Source organism: Petromyzon marinus, chromosome 20 (assembly GCF_048934315.1).
Source record: "Petromyzon marinus isolate PM22_M1 ecotype Great Lakes invasive population chromosome 20, UKy_Petmar_22M1.pri1.0, whole genome shotgun sequence".
In the NCBI taxonomy this organism is placed as follows: Eukaryota; Metazoa; Chordata; class Hyperoartia; order Petromyzontiformes; family Petromyzontidae; genus Petromyzon; species Petromyzon marinus.
Window position 1 is genome coordinate 13,885,265 of NC_133686.1, and position 16,019 is coordinate 13,901,283.

The window sequence follows — 16,019 nt, forward strand, 5'->3', positions numbered from 1 at the left end:
AACTAAAAATTAATTTACATAGAACTGCTTTTTGTATTTAGTTGTCCTTCCCCGGGCACCTCCAATTAGCATGGTTGGCTACGTACATAAGTATATACATATACGTATGCATGTGTTTTCTGCGCACAGTTTGGTTTCGTTCTGTAGGCCAATCTCTCTTTAACGGATTTGGCCAAACATCTCATTGGAAAACCTCTTGAAAAAGAGTCCTGAGACTCAGGAACATCTGGATAGAGGGCATTATCATTAGTCCTACTGTCACCTGCTATACACAATGCAAGAAGCCCATCCTCATGCCAACTGGAGCTAAGCACATTGGCTAATAACATTTGTGTACGAGTGTTTAGTTGTCTTACCGATGTGCAATAGTCAGCACTGTGCTGTTGACAAACTCGCTCCTGATGGTTTTTTGCAGCAGCACGTCCGTGTCTTGATCAACACTCGCAGTTGCTTCATCTATGCACAGAATCTGAATTGACATAAAAAGACAGGCAATTATAATTTAACAAATATATCCACGAGGACTTTCCTTTAAGCAGATAAAAAGCTGCTGTTGATAATTACGTGTGACCTTTTTGCAAAGTAAATGAATAACTTTGTTGGACAATTCGGTAAATATGCAGATGTATGGGGTTAAAAACACAGGCAAAATCTCAACAGCTGTGATAGTAAAAACTGTATGAAGTTTGTTTCACTCGGAAAGTAAATGGTTTCCATCGGAATCATTTTGCAAAGGCAGATGAAGCAAACGGCAGCAGATGCCAACCTTGGCCTTGAAGAGCATGGCACGTGCCAGGCACAGCAGCTGCCGCTGACCACAGGAGAAGTCTCTTCCTCGCTCAGCCACCTCTGCTTGGAGGCCACCTGACACAGACACGCGGGAAGTCTGGATGCTCCGCAATGCATTCACTCATTCGTTAACGCTTTGTCGTTCCGATGACGTGTACATCATCAGTTTTTCTTCCGATTCCGTTTCTGATGATGTATGTGTACATCATTGAAACCAAACCGGAAGAAATACCAAACTAAAATAAGGCCATGCAGGAAGGTGTGTGGCACAGTTTGGTACTAGCTACCGTAGAGTGCGGTCGTGTCGCTACAGTTCTCTGCGGTGAGTGCAACGTCTTGAAAAATGGCGCTACGCCTCTCTAAATAAAATTAATCCTGAGCCACTTGTGCATTCCGAGATTCAGCAGTGAACGGGACACCCTCCTTGCAACTTGCAAAACATCTCGGAGTGGGAAAGGGTTAAATTGATATGACTGCGCTTGCAGACACAGCAGTGCCAGTCCAAAATCCTAGCACTGTAATTAGGGAGATGGGTAACATCACGAGTAGGGTTTTACTCAGGACGGTGGGTAGAGTGGTTCTAGTCTAGACTAGGGCTGTAAAAACAATTACCGCGGAAATTGTTACCGTTTTCAGGATCGATTAGATTCTGAAATTCAGGAACCAGGAGACTGCAGTGGAATTTTATCCATGAATGCACTGATTGAACTTGCCCCATTGTTGAACCGGTTACCCGGCAAGTCTGGAGTTCTGACCATCACATAAGGGAGCTCCCTTCTTTTCTCAGTTTAAAAAGTAAAGTTTGTGATATTTACTGCCGTAGACATTTCTAGATGTGTGGCAAGCCGGTAATCGGTATTTACCTTTTATTTGCTTGTGGTTAATGGTTCTGCAAAATACACGATTTTAATAACCCTAGTCTCAAGTTGCGAGACCCTTGGTGGAGAATAACTACGAGTGTCCAGAGGTCATTGACGCCCACATTATACCCAGTGTTTTATAACGAGCAGTAGAGCAGCAAGACCATCAGGTAATCAGCATAGATGTTGCCGGATGTATGTTGAACTCCTTTCACACTGTACGTAACCAACCGTGCTAAACAGAGGTGTGGGGGAAGGACAACAAACTAAATACAAAAATCTCCCAGTAGGCCACAGAAGGGACAAATACGGAGAAACGGGTGGCTGCTGCTTAGTGCCCCGCTAGCTATCGGCCACCACAGTTGGCCACGTGTTCTGAAAAAAACATCCCGTATTAGTTCCCTTATATATGAACAAGGCCTGTGCTGCCAGCTGTGAAAAGTTGCTTGGCTAACCACCATCCCGGGTGAGAATTCAGTTTTAATGAAAGTGATACTGAGCCTCGTGAAACTGTGGAGGCCGATGTGAAAGGAAGTAATTGGATTAAGAGTATTATCTGAGCTAGAATAAGGTATTGAAATGTGAGAAATATTGACCCAGGAGATAAAGCAACAATGCTTTTCGGCGAGCTTATTAATTTTCGATTTAAAGCTTTCGTGACTGCAGGGATTCATATTATTGGTTCTTTCGGTAAAGTCACGTAGAAGGGAAATAATCAAATAATACAAATAAAACAATACAAAAATTTCATCTTATATAGAAATCTAATTTTTTGTCTATCTGTCTGTGTTCACGTGCTTGCAAGGGATTTGGCTCTCAAACGGTGGGGTTTATGTCAAAACATTTTTTGCCACGTACCACGCCGTAAGCCCCGTGCTTGGTATAGGCTATTCCTTTTCCACGTCCGCCACCCTTTAATTAGTTAAATTAGCGATTTTGTGAGATTTAGCTAAATTGATAAAAAAAATTTGCGCGACATTCGACCGCACGAACTCACGCACATTCGGTGGGGGGGGGGGGGCGGACCCTACTAAGTGATACGCGTTCGGTGGGGCTGAAGGGGGACATTTTGTTTTACACGTTTTACATGCAATAAATATACACATAATGTTGCAGGTATTTCTTCGCAGTGTGATGTTCTCTTCGCCCCCCCCCCCAACACGATGCGTGCAGTTTATACTACAGAGTCCGTAGATAATTAAATGATAGTGCTTAGATAGCATTGTTGCATGGGCGGGGGGATGGTGGGGGGGTAGCGGCACAGCCCCCAGCCTGGCAACGTGCCACATCCGCCGGCTCGGCAATCTAGGCCAGGACAGGGGCTCCGGACGGGAGCTCCGCACGGGACTAGGCCTCACCCCGGCTATGGTAAGTAGCTACATTCACGTACGTACAAAACAGTTTTTGTATTCATCACCTTGGAAATGTTCTATTATTTTTGTTTGTGTGCTCACAACAAATATTTTTGGTTCATAACTTGCCCATTACTTTCATATTTATTATTGTCTGACCTCACGTTCAAATATCTTGATTATTGTGTGAACTCATGTTCAAATACACCTATTTTAGAAAATATCACCTTCCTATTATTATATTATTTATCTTCACTTACACCTTTCATGCCTGCAGGATTACACATTATTTGCCTCTTTCTGTTACGTCACGTAGCTACAAACATTTTTGATAATTTTGCATTTGTCACAAAGCCATACACACCATACAAATTGTACAACAAATATTTAGTTGTTATAACTTGCCCATTACTTTCATCTTAATTATTTTGTAAACTCACGTTCAAATACCTTCTTTATTATTGTGTCAACTCACCTTCAAACAGACCTATTTTAGAAATGATCACCTTCCTATTATTACATTACTTATCTTCACTGACTGCTTTCGTGACTGCAGGATTTCATATTCTTTGCCTCTTTCTCTTACATCACGTAGCTACAAACATAATTATTTTGGCATTTTTGACAATGCTATACACACCATACAAATCGCACTACTAATTATTTTTGTTTCGAGCTTCTCCATTACTTTCATCTTTATTGTGTCAACTCACGTTCACATACACCTATGTTGGGAAATGATCACCTTCCTATTATTACATTACTTATCTTCACTTACAGCTTTCGTCACTGCAGGATTTAATTATCTTTGCCTCTTTCTGTTATGTGCACTACCATACACACAATACCATACACACCATGCTAACCACATTAACGTACACACAATTCCAGAAAGACACTACTATACAATCATGGTATACACACAATACCATACACACCATGCTATACACACCGTGCGATACACACAATACCATACACACCGTACTATACACACAATACCATACACACCATACTATACACACCGTACCATACACAATACCATACACAGACTGTGTATAGTCGGGTGTTTACAGTTTTGTGTGTATGCTGTTGTGTGTATAGCATGGTGTGTATGGTATTGTGTCTAAAGTCTTGTGTGTATAGCATGGTGTGTATGGTATTGTGCGGTTTTCAAGCAGTTTTAGGAAAGGGTGGCCCTGCACAGATGCCATATTTTCTGTCCGTTTGCTACAGCTGAGGTGTAGGGAATTCCAACAAGACCTACATCTCTGCTTTATTGACCTGCTCAAGGCCTATGATACCATTAGTAGGCCTGGCCTCTGGGTTGTTCTGCGTGCTTTCGGAGTCCCTCACCCTCTGCTCACGATCATTAAGGACCTTTATGATGGTGAGCAGGCCCGGGTAAAACTACGTGGCCGGGAGTCGGAGCCATTCCCTTGACACCTTGGGGTGCGACAGGGATGTCCTCTGGCTCTTACATTATTTTACATCTATTTTTAACACGTAGTTCGTGAAGCCTTCAATAGCTGTACTGGAGGAATTTCCATCTGGTACAGATACAATGGAAGGCTGATCGATGCCCGGGTGCGGTCAAGGGATGGCTCCCTATTGCTCAACCATGTTATGTATGCCGATTATCTGGTAATTGCTGCTCACTCAGACGAGGAGTTGGAGGCGCTGCTGCTGAACCTGGAGATTGCCACTAAGAGGTGGGACCTTGCCATCAGCCCCATCAAAACTAAGCACCAGCCTGGGTATTTTGTACCATCGGACGCTCCACCCCCACAACTCCCAATTGCTGATGGGGCAGTTGTGGAGAGAGTGGAGAGTTTCCCATACCTGGGCAGTGTGCTCATGACCGGCTCCGGTTTAACAGCGGAGGTCTCACTCCTAATCAGTCGAGCGGCATTGTCTTTTCACCGGTTGCGTAACGCTGTGTGGGAGCTACCTGGTCTGTCGCTCCGCATGAAGCTTTGTTGTTGTAATATTCTTACGCCATGCCCCTACTGGCCATCTGTGAAAAAGAGCTTTATAGCGCATCGGATTCCTGCAGTGTAAATAAATATTCTGATTCTGATACACAATATCTCCCACATCTAATGTTTTTTTAACATCTGCACTACAGCTCTGAAGAACAAGTCGACATGATTTGCTTCGTTCGAGTCTGCCAAGTTAGGTCTCTGAATCTGGGCAGCGCGAACCTTCTGCTCTAACCCCCAGGCACAGCATTCATCACCGCCACCCACACCACCCACATCACCAACACAACTCACACCACCAACACCATCAACACCATCAACACCACCCACACCCATCTCTCGAGGCCAATTTCCTCCATGTGTTTCAGTGGCATGCTGAAGACGGTGACACTCTGGTTAATTGTTCAGAATGTATTCGTTTAAAAAAAGTTAAAGAGTTTCTACATACTCTACGTGTATACATTCGTACAATGTGAGAGACGAAGATAAAGATCCCTGTATAGCGTACATACACAAACTGTCGGGGCAAGTGCTGTAAGTGGGCATCTATTAAGGCTGGCACGACGCACGAGAGGGTGGTGTGGGGTGGTGTGGCCAGCCTTTGTCTCCCCAGTGCTGGTGTTTACATAGCGCACAATGTGAGAATGCACACACATACATACCCTGATCAAGGACAAAGCTTTTCAAATGACATTTCTCCAACACTTCCCACAGTTCATGGTCCTGGTATGAACCTTTGGGGTCCAAATTATTCCGAACTGTGTCACTGAACAAGAATGGGTCTTGTGGGATTATCGCCAAGTTAGACCTAAAACATAAATAATTACATACACGTTACATTTTCTCATTCTATTTTTAAAAACAAGTACATACACATTTGACCTCTTTTACGTGTTCAGCCATTTTGTCAGTCCCATTTTTATATTTTTGCTATCCATCATTTTGCCTCTGGAATATATCAAGGGCCTTTCCTTCCATTCTGTGTACGATGTCACGACTGCATTTTTCTTCATGCTACCGAGACGTTGCTGACAACTTCTCCCGTCGTCTTTCCCTTGGTCTGCCCTTCAATTATTTTTACGACACGCCCCATCTGTTTCCATCTTCGAACTCCTCATTAATTGTGGTGTCTTTCATCCTCTGACCTTAGGATCTATCTCTGTTCATCTTCCTCTCTGTCCAGCTCTTAACGCTTTCCATTGGTAGCCTCCTGCATGCAACGTGTTTGTTCAGTTGGCAGAGGTCAAGCATGGCTAAAAGACACCCGTGGCCTCCTCAGCATGAGAAACGTAGGAGGAAACCCTTCAGCCACGCTCTTCCTAATGGTCATATTTTAAGGCAACAAGATTACAAAAGCCTTGGCACTTCAGTTTCCAATGCTTCCAGAATAAAATGATGCTGAGGAATTTGGGATTCTGCCTTCCCCCAAAATTGTAAATGATAGCTTTCTGTGATGGTCTGAGAAGTTCAGACCAGAGAGATAGCGCAAATCGAGATAACATTGGGGGACTAAATTTCGAAAAATGGGGAATGAGTCGATCCACGAGGTGGAGCCGAAAGATTCACTTTGGGAGTTTCCCAGTGTTGTGAGCCCTCAGAAATTCCAAAGCTCGTGGAGACTGACGCCACTTCTGGATGAGCGCCCCAGAAATCTAGAAAAACTGACAGGGCCATGTGATCTGCAAATGGCTATTAGTCACGCCGGACACTGCAGCGACTATGACAAATTTCTGCCGCGAGGGCTTTCGTCGGCACGCGTACGGGGGAGCGTGTCCAACGCTGCCGGCTGAAACATGCTTAACTAATAAAGAGCACCAAGTTAGGTTTCCATAACTTTTTACACTTCCCGCAAACAAACAATTTCGAATATTACCTTAATTGTTTGAGAGCGAGTTTTGAGATGTCCTGATTGTCAATGTAGATTGCTCCGTGCTGTACGTCCACAATGCGGAAGAGAACTGAAAACAGAGTGGACTTCCCGGAGCCAGTCCTTCCAACTATCCCCACCTTCTCCCATGAATTTATGCAAAAAGAAATTCCATTTAAGGCAAAGGGCAGCCCTGGCCGGTAAGTGAGGAACACTTTGTCAAATGTCAGTGCACCACCTTGGGGCCAATCAGGAGACACCTGTGAGAACAGAGAAAAGATGTTACCTCCGGTGATAAAAACGATTTATTCGTAAATTTCCATTCAGCACTCTCTAACACGCGCAGAGACACTCTCAGAGTTATACTCTCACATACACAGGCACTCTCACACAGACATGCTCTCTGTTACTTGATCACAGAGATTACTCGTGTAGTGAGTCAACCCGAGTCGCAGACGTTATCTTGGGAGCAACACTATTTATTATACAACAGCACGCAACATAACACGATCTACACTCGGGTTTCGAATGCCCATCTAACCACGCTACGGCAGAACTAGACACGGTTCGCTATCCCGGTCCGGACCACAAGCTGGGTCCCGGAGCGCGTTGCTAGAGGCTTCTTCTCCCCGACGTGGATCTTTGTAACACCAGCACACCAAGAACCTCGAGCTCCTCTCGGGGTCCTCGTTATATGCCCCGGGGCTGGGGCTGGCTCCGCCCTTCGCCCTGCCCACCTTCCAGGTCTCTCGAGCTCTTTCTCGAAGGCTCCTGTGAGCTCTTTTAGACCACGTGACCGCCCCGCGGCCCCCGTCCACTGGTGGCCCCCCTCCAATATCATCCGATCACGTGTCAGCAGGTCAACCAGCGTATCATGCTCCAACGTAACCCCGGCTGGTTGACACTCCCTCTCACTCCCTCACCAGGAGCCCGCACCGCACACTTCTCACGATGCCTCCGCGCTAACCAGCGCTCACCCAGGCCCCGCTAGGGCTGGTACTACACCCCGTAACCCGGGCTGCACATAATGACAACACATTATCCGCCGTGGCTTCGTAAGCCCAGGCACCATACAGTGACAACCACTGTCACTAAACTCGTATAGCCTTTTCGGACCATAGGAGGAAGTGCTGTTAGCGAGTAGCACCAATGATCACAGAGATAAAACAAAGACAAGGATCCCCCTGTATAATTTTAAACTGAATTTCTGGGAAAGTGCTGTAAGCGAACACCTATGAAGGCCGGTATACGAGGGGGTGGGTGGCCAGTACCATGGCCGGCCACCTTTGTCTCCCCAGTGCTGATGTTTACACACTGTACCAGGTACTCATTTAAGGCCGAGTCGACCTAGGGAAAGCCCAGGACTGATTCAAATAATCACCCAGCACCCTGCCACTCCCGTACCATAGGCGGACAGCAAAATGCATTGTTGTCCTGTACTTCCGACATCTAAGCTCCCTGCCTTCACAAATTTTGCACGAACCAGTGTGGTAAAGTATGGTATAATAACCTCCACGACCTCATCGAGCAGTGGTTAAATAAAGCTCTGCATATGTACAACAAGAGTACATTTTCTGCTGACCTGTAGAGTACTGGAAGCTCATAAAAGCTGCACCCCCATAGAGCGGGCCCAGCCCGTGATAAGTTTACGCAGAGTAACCTCACTGAGAGCTTTCCTCCATAAATAATCCGTTAATTGCATTCTGCCCCCGTATAATCCAGTGTCGGGTTCAGCGAAACGTCATGGGTTGACTTCACATGACGTCTGCCACCTGACGCAAGTGGCGTATTACTTTGGGTGGGGGGGGGGGGTCGCCACCTTTTCCACAGAGCAAAAACCGCGGCAGGTTCCTGGGTCCGGCGTAGGGCTAGCAAATGGTGTGCAGTGCACCGGAATAAAATTCTACGTAGCAGCAGCACGAGCTCTCGATGCCACTCAAACAAACAGACGGCAACTCCCGGACAGGTGGCAAACCCGTGACGGCTGGGAGACGGGCTGCTGGCTGATGCCTGCTCTCTGCCGCAGCAGAACGGGGAGGGGGGTGCTCTCACGTGCGTGGGGTGGCGGTGCGCCTCCTCGCTGGCGATGCCGCGATACTCCTGCACACGCTCCACGCTCACCATCTGCGTCTCCGTCTGTGTGAAGCTCGAGACGAGGCCTGAGAGGCGGCCGTTGATGCCGAGCGCGTAGGCGATGGCGAGGCCCACTAGGCCTGAGGAGTGGCGGCACCACACACACACCTACGGGTGAGCTTGTAAATGTGCTAACGTCACTATTTACATACGCGCCTCCAACTAGCACGCTTGGCTACACACGGTGCGAAGGAAGTTCAATATACGTACGTATTGATAACTGTTCATGTCAATATTTGTATACTATAAAGAAGGAACACTGCTCGATTCATTGCCAATGATAAATTTTTGTTCCCCTTTAGGGCCACAGCGTTAATAACGAATGTGCTCATTTAATATCGCTCGTGACTAGGCATGTGCGATATAAAGCAATGTGCTGCGAAGGAGAGTCAACTTGGGTGGTGCCAACAGGACAATGGGTGGTGGAGAGCCCATCCCAGCTCTCCCGAGTGCCGGGCAAGCTAAGGTGGAGACGTTGCTCAAGGCCCCAACGAGATGGGGGGGGGGGGGGAAGCCAACACGGTGGTGCTCCCTGCAGAGGCGTCGCCACACCTGGGTCCACGCCGCGCAGGTGGTGCTCCAGCACCGCCAACGCCGCCAGGCTCACCACAATCACCACGCCCATCATCTGCAGGCGGACGTCCAGCCAATGCATCACGGCCACGGCCGCAAACTGGCAGCGCTGGTTCAGCTCCAGTCGAGCCTCATTCTCCCGGGTGAACCTGCACGACGACGAGGACGCAGCGTGACCATGGCGCGACGGTGGACATCCCACCGCTGTCCGATGCCGCGCTGAACTCGAAAAACATGCGAGAGAATAAACCTCGACCGTCAGCAACGGGCGTGCGGCCAGTACCTGTCGGTGGCCCTGAACGCCTTTATGATGGCGAGTCCGGATAGCGACTCGGCAAAGTGGGAGTAGATAGGGGACAGGGTAACGCTGCCCAGCCGCTTCAGCTCCCTCGAGGTGAACCTGTAGTACTTCTGAACGCAGTAGTAGACCCCGGCGAGCGGCAGCAGCACCAGGGCCATCCAGGGCAGGCCGTAGCACATGACTACGATTGCCCCGACCAGCCCAAAGAGCTGCGCCATGAAGATGTTCATGATGAAGGGGAGGGAGTCGTCGACCGTGAACAGGTCAGAGGAGAAGCGGTTCATGATCCTCCCGGTCGGGGTGGCGTCAAAGAACGACACCGGAGCCTAGAGGAAAAAAGTACGACACCGGATGCGACGGAGAATAACGATAAGCAGCTGGGCAACATCACCCATTCAACCATTTCAAATACATAGCTTACAAAAAATGTCGATACCAAGCGAGTCCGTTATGACTGCCGGACAGAATGCAGCTTAATCACAAATCCTGCTGAAAAGTAGAATATAATTATAGACACTAATGCTCATATCCAAATATAACATTATAACATGCAGTTTATATTAAATAATGGCGTCATTCCAGTTATCCGAAGTACAAGCAATATTTTCTATCCACAGTGCGACCCAGCACCTACCCCATCACAACGGTCCCGAAAGCAACCCACAGAGTTCCACAGCTGAGAAGCAGTGGCCGCACAAACAAACTCATCACCTACTCAGAGTGCACAGTCACACACAAACTCTAACAGTGATGCCCAAACTGTAACACCAGTGACACCAAACCTCTAACACCAGTGAGACCCACACGGTCAAACACTTTAAGAAAAGCACAACGGTATGTCGCGTATCAGTACGCCGCTACACAGGGACATGCGGCGGTACCTGCAGGACCTTGTGCAGCAGGGTAACGTGAATGTTTTTGGCAGCGCAGACCCCACCGTAGGCAAACAAGAAGGCCCTGAGCAGTGTGAACACCGTGTTCCCTGCCGCTAGCGCTCCGTACACGGACAGATAAAACTGCACCGGGTCACTCCCATTGGCGCTGCTCCTGTATGGTGGGGAGAGGAGGAGCAGTCACAGCAAGACCGTAATTATAATATATATTGGGGGGGACACATCCCCCCCAATATTCAAATATGCTCAAAATGTCCCCCCCAATATACAGTGAGGGAAAAAAGTATTTGATCCCCTGCTGATTTTGTATGTTTGCCCACTGACAAAGAAATGATCAGTCTATAATTTTAATGGTAGGTTTATTTGAACAGTGAGAGACAGAATAACAACAAGAAAATCCAGAAAAACGCATGTCAAAAATTTTATAAATTGATTTGCATTTTAATTAGGGAAATAAGTATTTGACCCCCTCTCAATCAGAAAGATTTCTGGCTCCCAGGTGTCTTTTATACAGGTAACGAGCTGAGATTAGGAGCGCACTCTTAAAGGGAGTACTCCTAATCTCAGCTTGTTACCTGTATAAAAGACACCTGTCCACAGAAGCAATCAATCAGATTCCAAACTCTCCACCATGGCCAAGACCAAAGAGCTCTCCAAGGATGTCAGGGACAAGATTGTAGACCTACACAAGGCTGGAATGGGCTACAAGACCATTGCCAAGCAGCTTGGTGAGAAGGTGATAACAGTTGGTGTGATTATTCGCAAATGGAAGAAACACAAAAGAACTGTCAATCTCCCTCGGCCTGGGGCTCCATGCAAGATCTCACCTCGTGGAGTTGCAATGATCATGAGAACGGTGAGGAATCAGCCCAGAACTACACGGGAGGATCTTGTCAAAGATCTCAAGGCAGCTGGGACCATAGTCACCAAGAAAACAATTGGTAACACACTACGCCGTGAAGGACTGAAATCCTGCAGCGCCCGCAAGGTCCCCCTGCTCAAAAAAGCACATATACATGCCCGTCTGAAGTTTGCCAATGAACATCTGAATGATTCAGAGGACAACTGGGTGAAAGTGTTGTGGTCAGATGAGACCAAAATGGAGCTCTTTGGCATCAACTCAACTCGCCGTGTTTGGAGGAGGAGGAATGCTGCCTATGACCCCAAGAACACCATCCCCACCGTCAAACATGGAGGTGGAAAGATTATGCTTTGGGGGTGTTTTTCTGCTAAGGGGACAGGACAACTTCACCGCATCAAAGGGACGATGGACGGGGCCATGTACCATCAAATCTTGGGTGAGAACCTCCTTCCCTCAGCCAGGGCATTGAAAATGGGTCGTGGATGACTATTCCAGCATGACAATGACCCAAAATACACGGCCAAGGCAACAAAGGAATGGCTCAAGAAGAAGCACATTAAGGTCCTGGAGTGGCCTAGCCAGTCTCCAGACCTTAATCCCATAGAAAATATGTGGAGGGAGCTGAAGGTTCGAGTTGCCAAACGTCAGCCTCGAAACCTTAATGACTTGGAGAAGATCTGCAAAGAGGAGTGGGACAAAATCCCTCCTGAGATGTGTGCAAACCTGGTGGCCAACTACAAGAAACGTCTGACTTCTGTGATTGCCAACAAGGGTTCTGCCACCAAGTACTAAGTCATGTTTTGCAGAGGGGTCAAATACTTATTTCCCTTATTAAAATGCCAATCAATTTATAACATTTTTGACATGCGTTTTTCTGGATATTTTTGTTGTTATTCTGTCTCTCACTGTTCAAATAAACCTACCATTAAAATTATAGACTGATAATTTCATTGTCAGTGGGCAAACGTACAAGATCAGCAAGGGATCAAATACCTTTTTCCTTCACTGTATTGATATAAAAAATATTTTAAAAAAATAATTGCTATGCTACGACAGGCAACCATGCACCGCCATCCAAAATAATCATTAGCAAATGTAATCATAATCATAAATTAACTTAAATTGCCATTATTATTACTACTACCGGTTCTCGTATTATGGTGTACTGCAGTTCTGTGTGTGGTTTGTCCAAGTGGTGTTGCCGTACCCCAGCAGGAGCCGTTGCTCGACTGCTGTGGGTAGGTACAATCAATGTCTAACACTGTACTGTCTCTCCATTTCATTACTTTAATATGTATTAAAAAGTGGAAAACTAGGATGTAATATGAGTGTTACATAGGCTATATCACTGTCGAGTGGAAACAAACGTTTTTTTCTGAAAACGGGCCGATTTGCGATTGCTAATAAATCGCTAACGTTAGCTATCATAGCTAAGCAAGTTACTTGGAAAGATAATTAGCCACATTCACCCAGCGACCAACAATGGCGCTCACGGGCGTATTCAACTAACGTGAATGTTTTGCTTTAAAGCTTCCCTGACTGCAGGAATTCATATTCTTGGTTCTTTCAGTAAAGTCACGTAGAAGGGAAACAATAAAATAATAAAAATATATATAAAATGCTTATTATTTTTATTATTTTATGGTTTCCCTTCTAAGTGACTTTACCGAAAGAACCAAGAATATAACGTGAATGTCTTTATTGCGTTATATTTATCAGAAAGCCCACGTGAAGTCTGAGGAGTGTCAATCGTTTATGTTGCGCTGCATGTGTAATATTTGTCGACAGTAGTAGCTTTCATTTACTGCATATTCGTATAGTATAGTACTTGCTTATGATAAATAACATTATTAGTGTTTCTTTGATTAAAGTGCAAGCAGTTTTATTACAGTCAGCTTTCATTCACAGTGAGTGTCATCATGAGCAAGAGTGGCAGTGATATTCGTCAGTTTTTTGGGCAGCCTCAGTAAAGAAAAGTAAGTTGAGAGCAGTGAGAAAATGAGTACCAGTCAGATGATAGGAGCATACAGTCGTACAAGAGATGAGTCAATGTTTCTCGATATAATAAAAATTGCCATCCAGATCTATTCCTGAACATCATGGCAAGAAACACAAATTGTTTACTGATAATATTTATTTCATGTTCGCTCTGGTGCATTGAGAGTAAAGAGAGAGAGTGAGAGAGAGCATGAGCATGCCGACAGGGCAGGGAGAGCAGCTGAGTGAGAAAAGGAGCAAATATCGATGGTTAAGATTGAATAATGACATCACAACAGTCTAATCATAATGTTCATTTAAGCTGAGATATTCCTATAAGTATAGCTTCTGATGTGTATTTCAGGTAATACAATTAAGCAAGGAGAGTGAGTTTGAGACAATGACAGAGAGAGCAGACAGGCAAGCGAAGATGAAGGTGCAGGAGAGGAAGGGAAGCTTGGACCTCGTCCAAATCAGTCAAATGTTAATATCATACCTAGTCAAACCCTATCAAATAGGACACTCTACTTTCAGGAGAAATGGTTTAAAGATTATACGTGGCTCCATTACAGCCCCTCCTTAAAGGGGATCCTCTGTTTCTATTTTGCTAAATACTTTGCTACACAAAAGTCTAAGCTTGCATCAAAAGCAGATTCAGCTTTTGTCAAGACTGGCCTTCAAAATTGGAAGAAGGCACTGGAGAAGTTTAGTGCGCCTAAAGACAGCCAGTGTCACAAATTAGCTGTGATGACTCGGATTCGGGAGCCAAAACCTGCTAATGTGCAACTTTCACGTGAGCTTGAAAGACAGCAGCAACAAGCGAGGAGAAATCTTCTGAATATTGTTGGGGGTGTGAAATACTTGGCACGGCAAGTTCTGGCTTTTCGAGGCGTTAAGGAAAGTGGGAATTTCAGTCAGCTTCTAAAGTACAAGGCAGAGGGCGATGCAGAGCAGACCACCTGGCTGAACGGTCACTTTGATTTCACTAGTCCCCAAATGCAAAACGAAATTTTTAAGCTGGTGGGCAATACAATTGTCAAAGAAATTGTCTCGGAAATAACATCAATGCCAGTGGTCCACTTCGCACTTATCATTTATGGCACCCAGGATATATCAGGAGTTGAGCAGGTGTCAATGTTTGCGCTTTGTAGATTCAGATCTACAAAGGAATAATTCCTGGGACTCTACGAAGTGTCATCAACGACAGGGCAAAATATAGACAAGATGGCACGTGATGTGATGATGCGTGGAGGCCTTCCTCTGTCCCAACTTCGAGAACAAACCTATGACGGTGCCGCAAATATCGCTGGACGATTGCAGGGGGTGCAAGCCATTCTAAAGATAGAACAACCGCTGGCTATGTATTGTCATTGTGGTCCACACTGCATGAACTTAGTTACGCAGGCTGCCTGTGTAGCCTCTCCACTAGTAAGATAATCAATGGGTCTGGTGTATGAATTGGAGGGGTTCTTTACTCAATCTGGCAAGTTCAAGGTGATTTTCCAGGAAATCGCAAAATCAGAGCATGGTTTCACCTCGTTGAAACCTCTCTGTCCCACCAGGTGGACTGTTCGCACCCCCGCCATCCACTCAGTTCTCAACCAGTATGAGTCAGTGCTGACAGCCCTTGAAGAAATGGCATCATGCAGCTCATCTGACACTTCAACTGAGGCCAATGGTCTTCATGGAACATTTCTAAAAGGGAACACTGTGCTCGGCCTTGTAATGGCTGAAGACCTGATGGGGGATTTGGAGTGCCTGAACACCTCCCTGCAGCATAGGAAATACTGTTTTAGGCATGTTGGAGGCTGTGGACCATCTCAAAACGAGCATGCAGGACAAGCGAACGGAGGAGCACTTTGATGTCTTGTTCGCAAAAACAACTGCTATGGCAACAAAGTTGGACCTACAACCTATTCAGATGCCTCATATCCGCAAACCTACAAAGCGTTACACCGGTCAAGCTGCAGCCCATATCCATCCGGATGCCCAGTCTTTGTACAAAGTCCAATTCTACAATGCCTTGGACACAGTGAATACTCAATTCATGGAGAGGTTTGATCAAGCTGGATTCCACAAGCTGCAGCAGCTTGAGAATATGCTGCTGCGCGGAGACATGGACAAGGTGGTAGACGAGTCTCCTGAGTTGAATTCAAGACTATTGCAGGTGCAGTAATACACGCGCTCGCCGGTGTGCCGCGGAGCCATCTCACGCACCGCCTCGCCCTCGCAATGTGGTGGAGTGAGACGGGACCGAAAATGGCACACTACGGGGGGGGGGGGGGGGCACACCCCCGCAACAAGGGAAGGGGAGGGGTGAGGGCCAACGGGAGGGGAGGGCCCATGGGAGGGGAGGCACTCGGCTCACCCCCACCCCTGACCCCCCACCACAATAAGGGGCCCACCCCACACTATCATGAGGGGCCAGCCCCT

General features: G+C 46.5%; 1 protein-coding gene across 2 annotated transcripts in view; it reads right to left on the reverse strand.

Moving 5' to 3' along the window:
- The window catches only part of ABCC10 (ATP binding cassette subfamily C member 10), a 69,069-nt gene that overhangs the window by 1,708 nt on the left and 51,342 nt on the right, over positions 1–16,019 (reverse strand). The window contains exons 14-21 of one of the 2 annotated variants that reach the window (XM_032957482.2): positions 10,736–10,901; positions 9,837–10,180; positions 9,533–9,702; positions 8,900–9,060; positions 6,854–7,107; positions 5,643–5,788; positions 767–864; positions 357–469 (exon numbers count right to left, since the gene is read on the reverse strand). In XM_032957482.2, the coding sequence (XP_032813373.2) occupies positions 357–469; positions 767–864; positions 5,643–5,788; positions 6,854–7,107; positions 8,900–9,060; positions 9,533–9,702; positions 9,837–10,180; positions 10,736–10,901 (1,452 nt within the window). The other variant, XM_076068335.1, reaches the window with a different exon arrangement.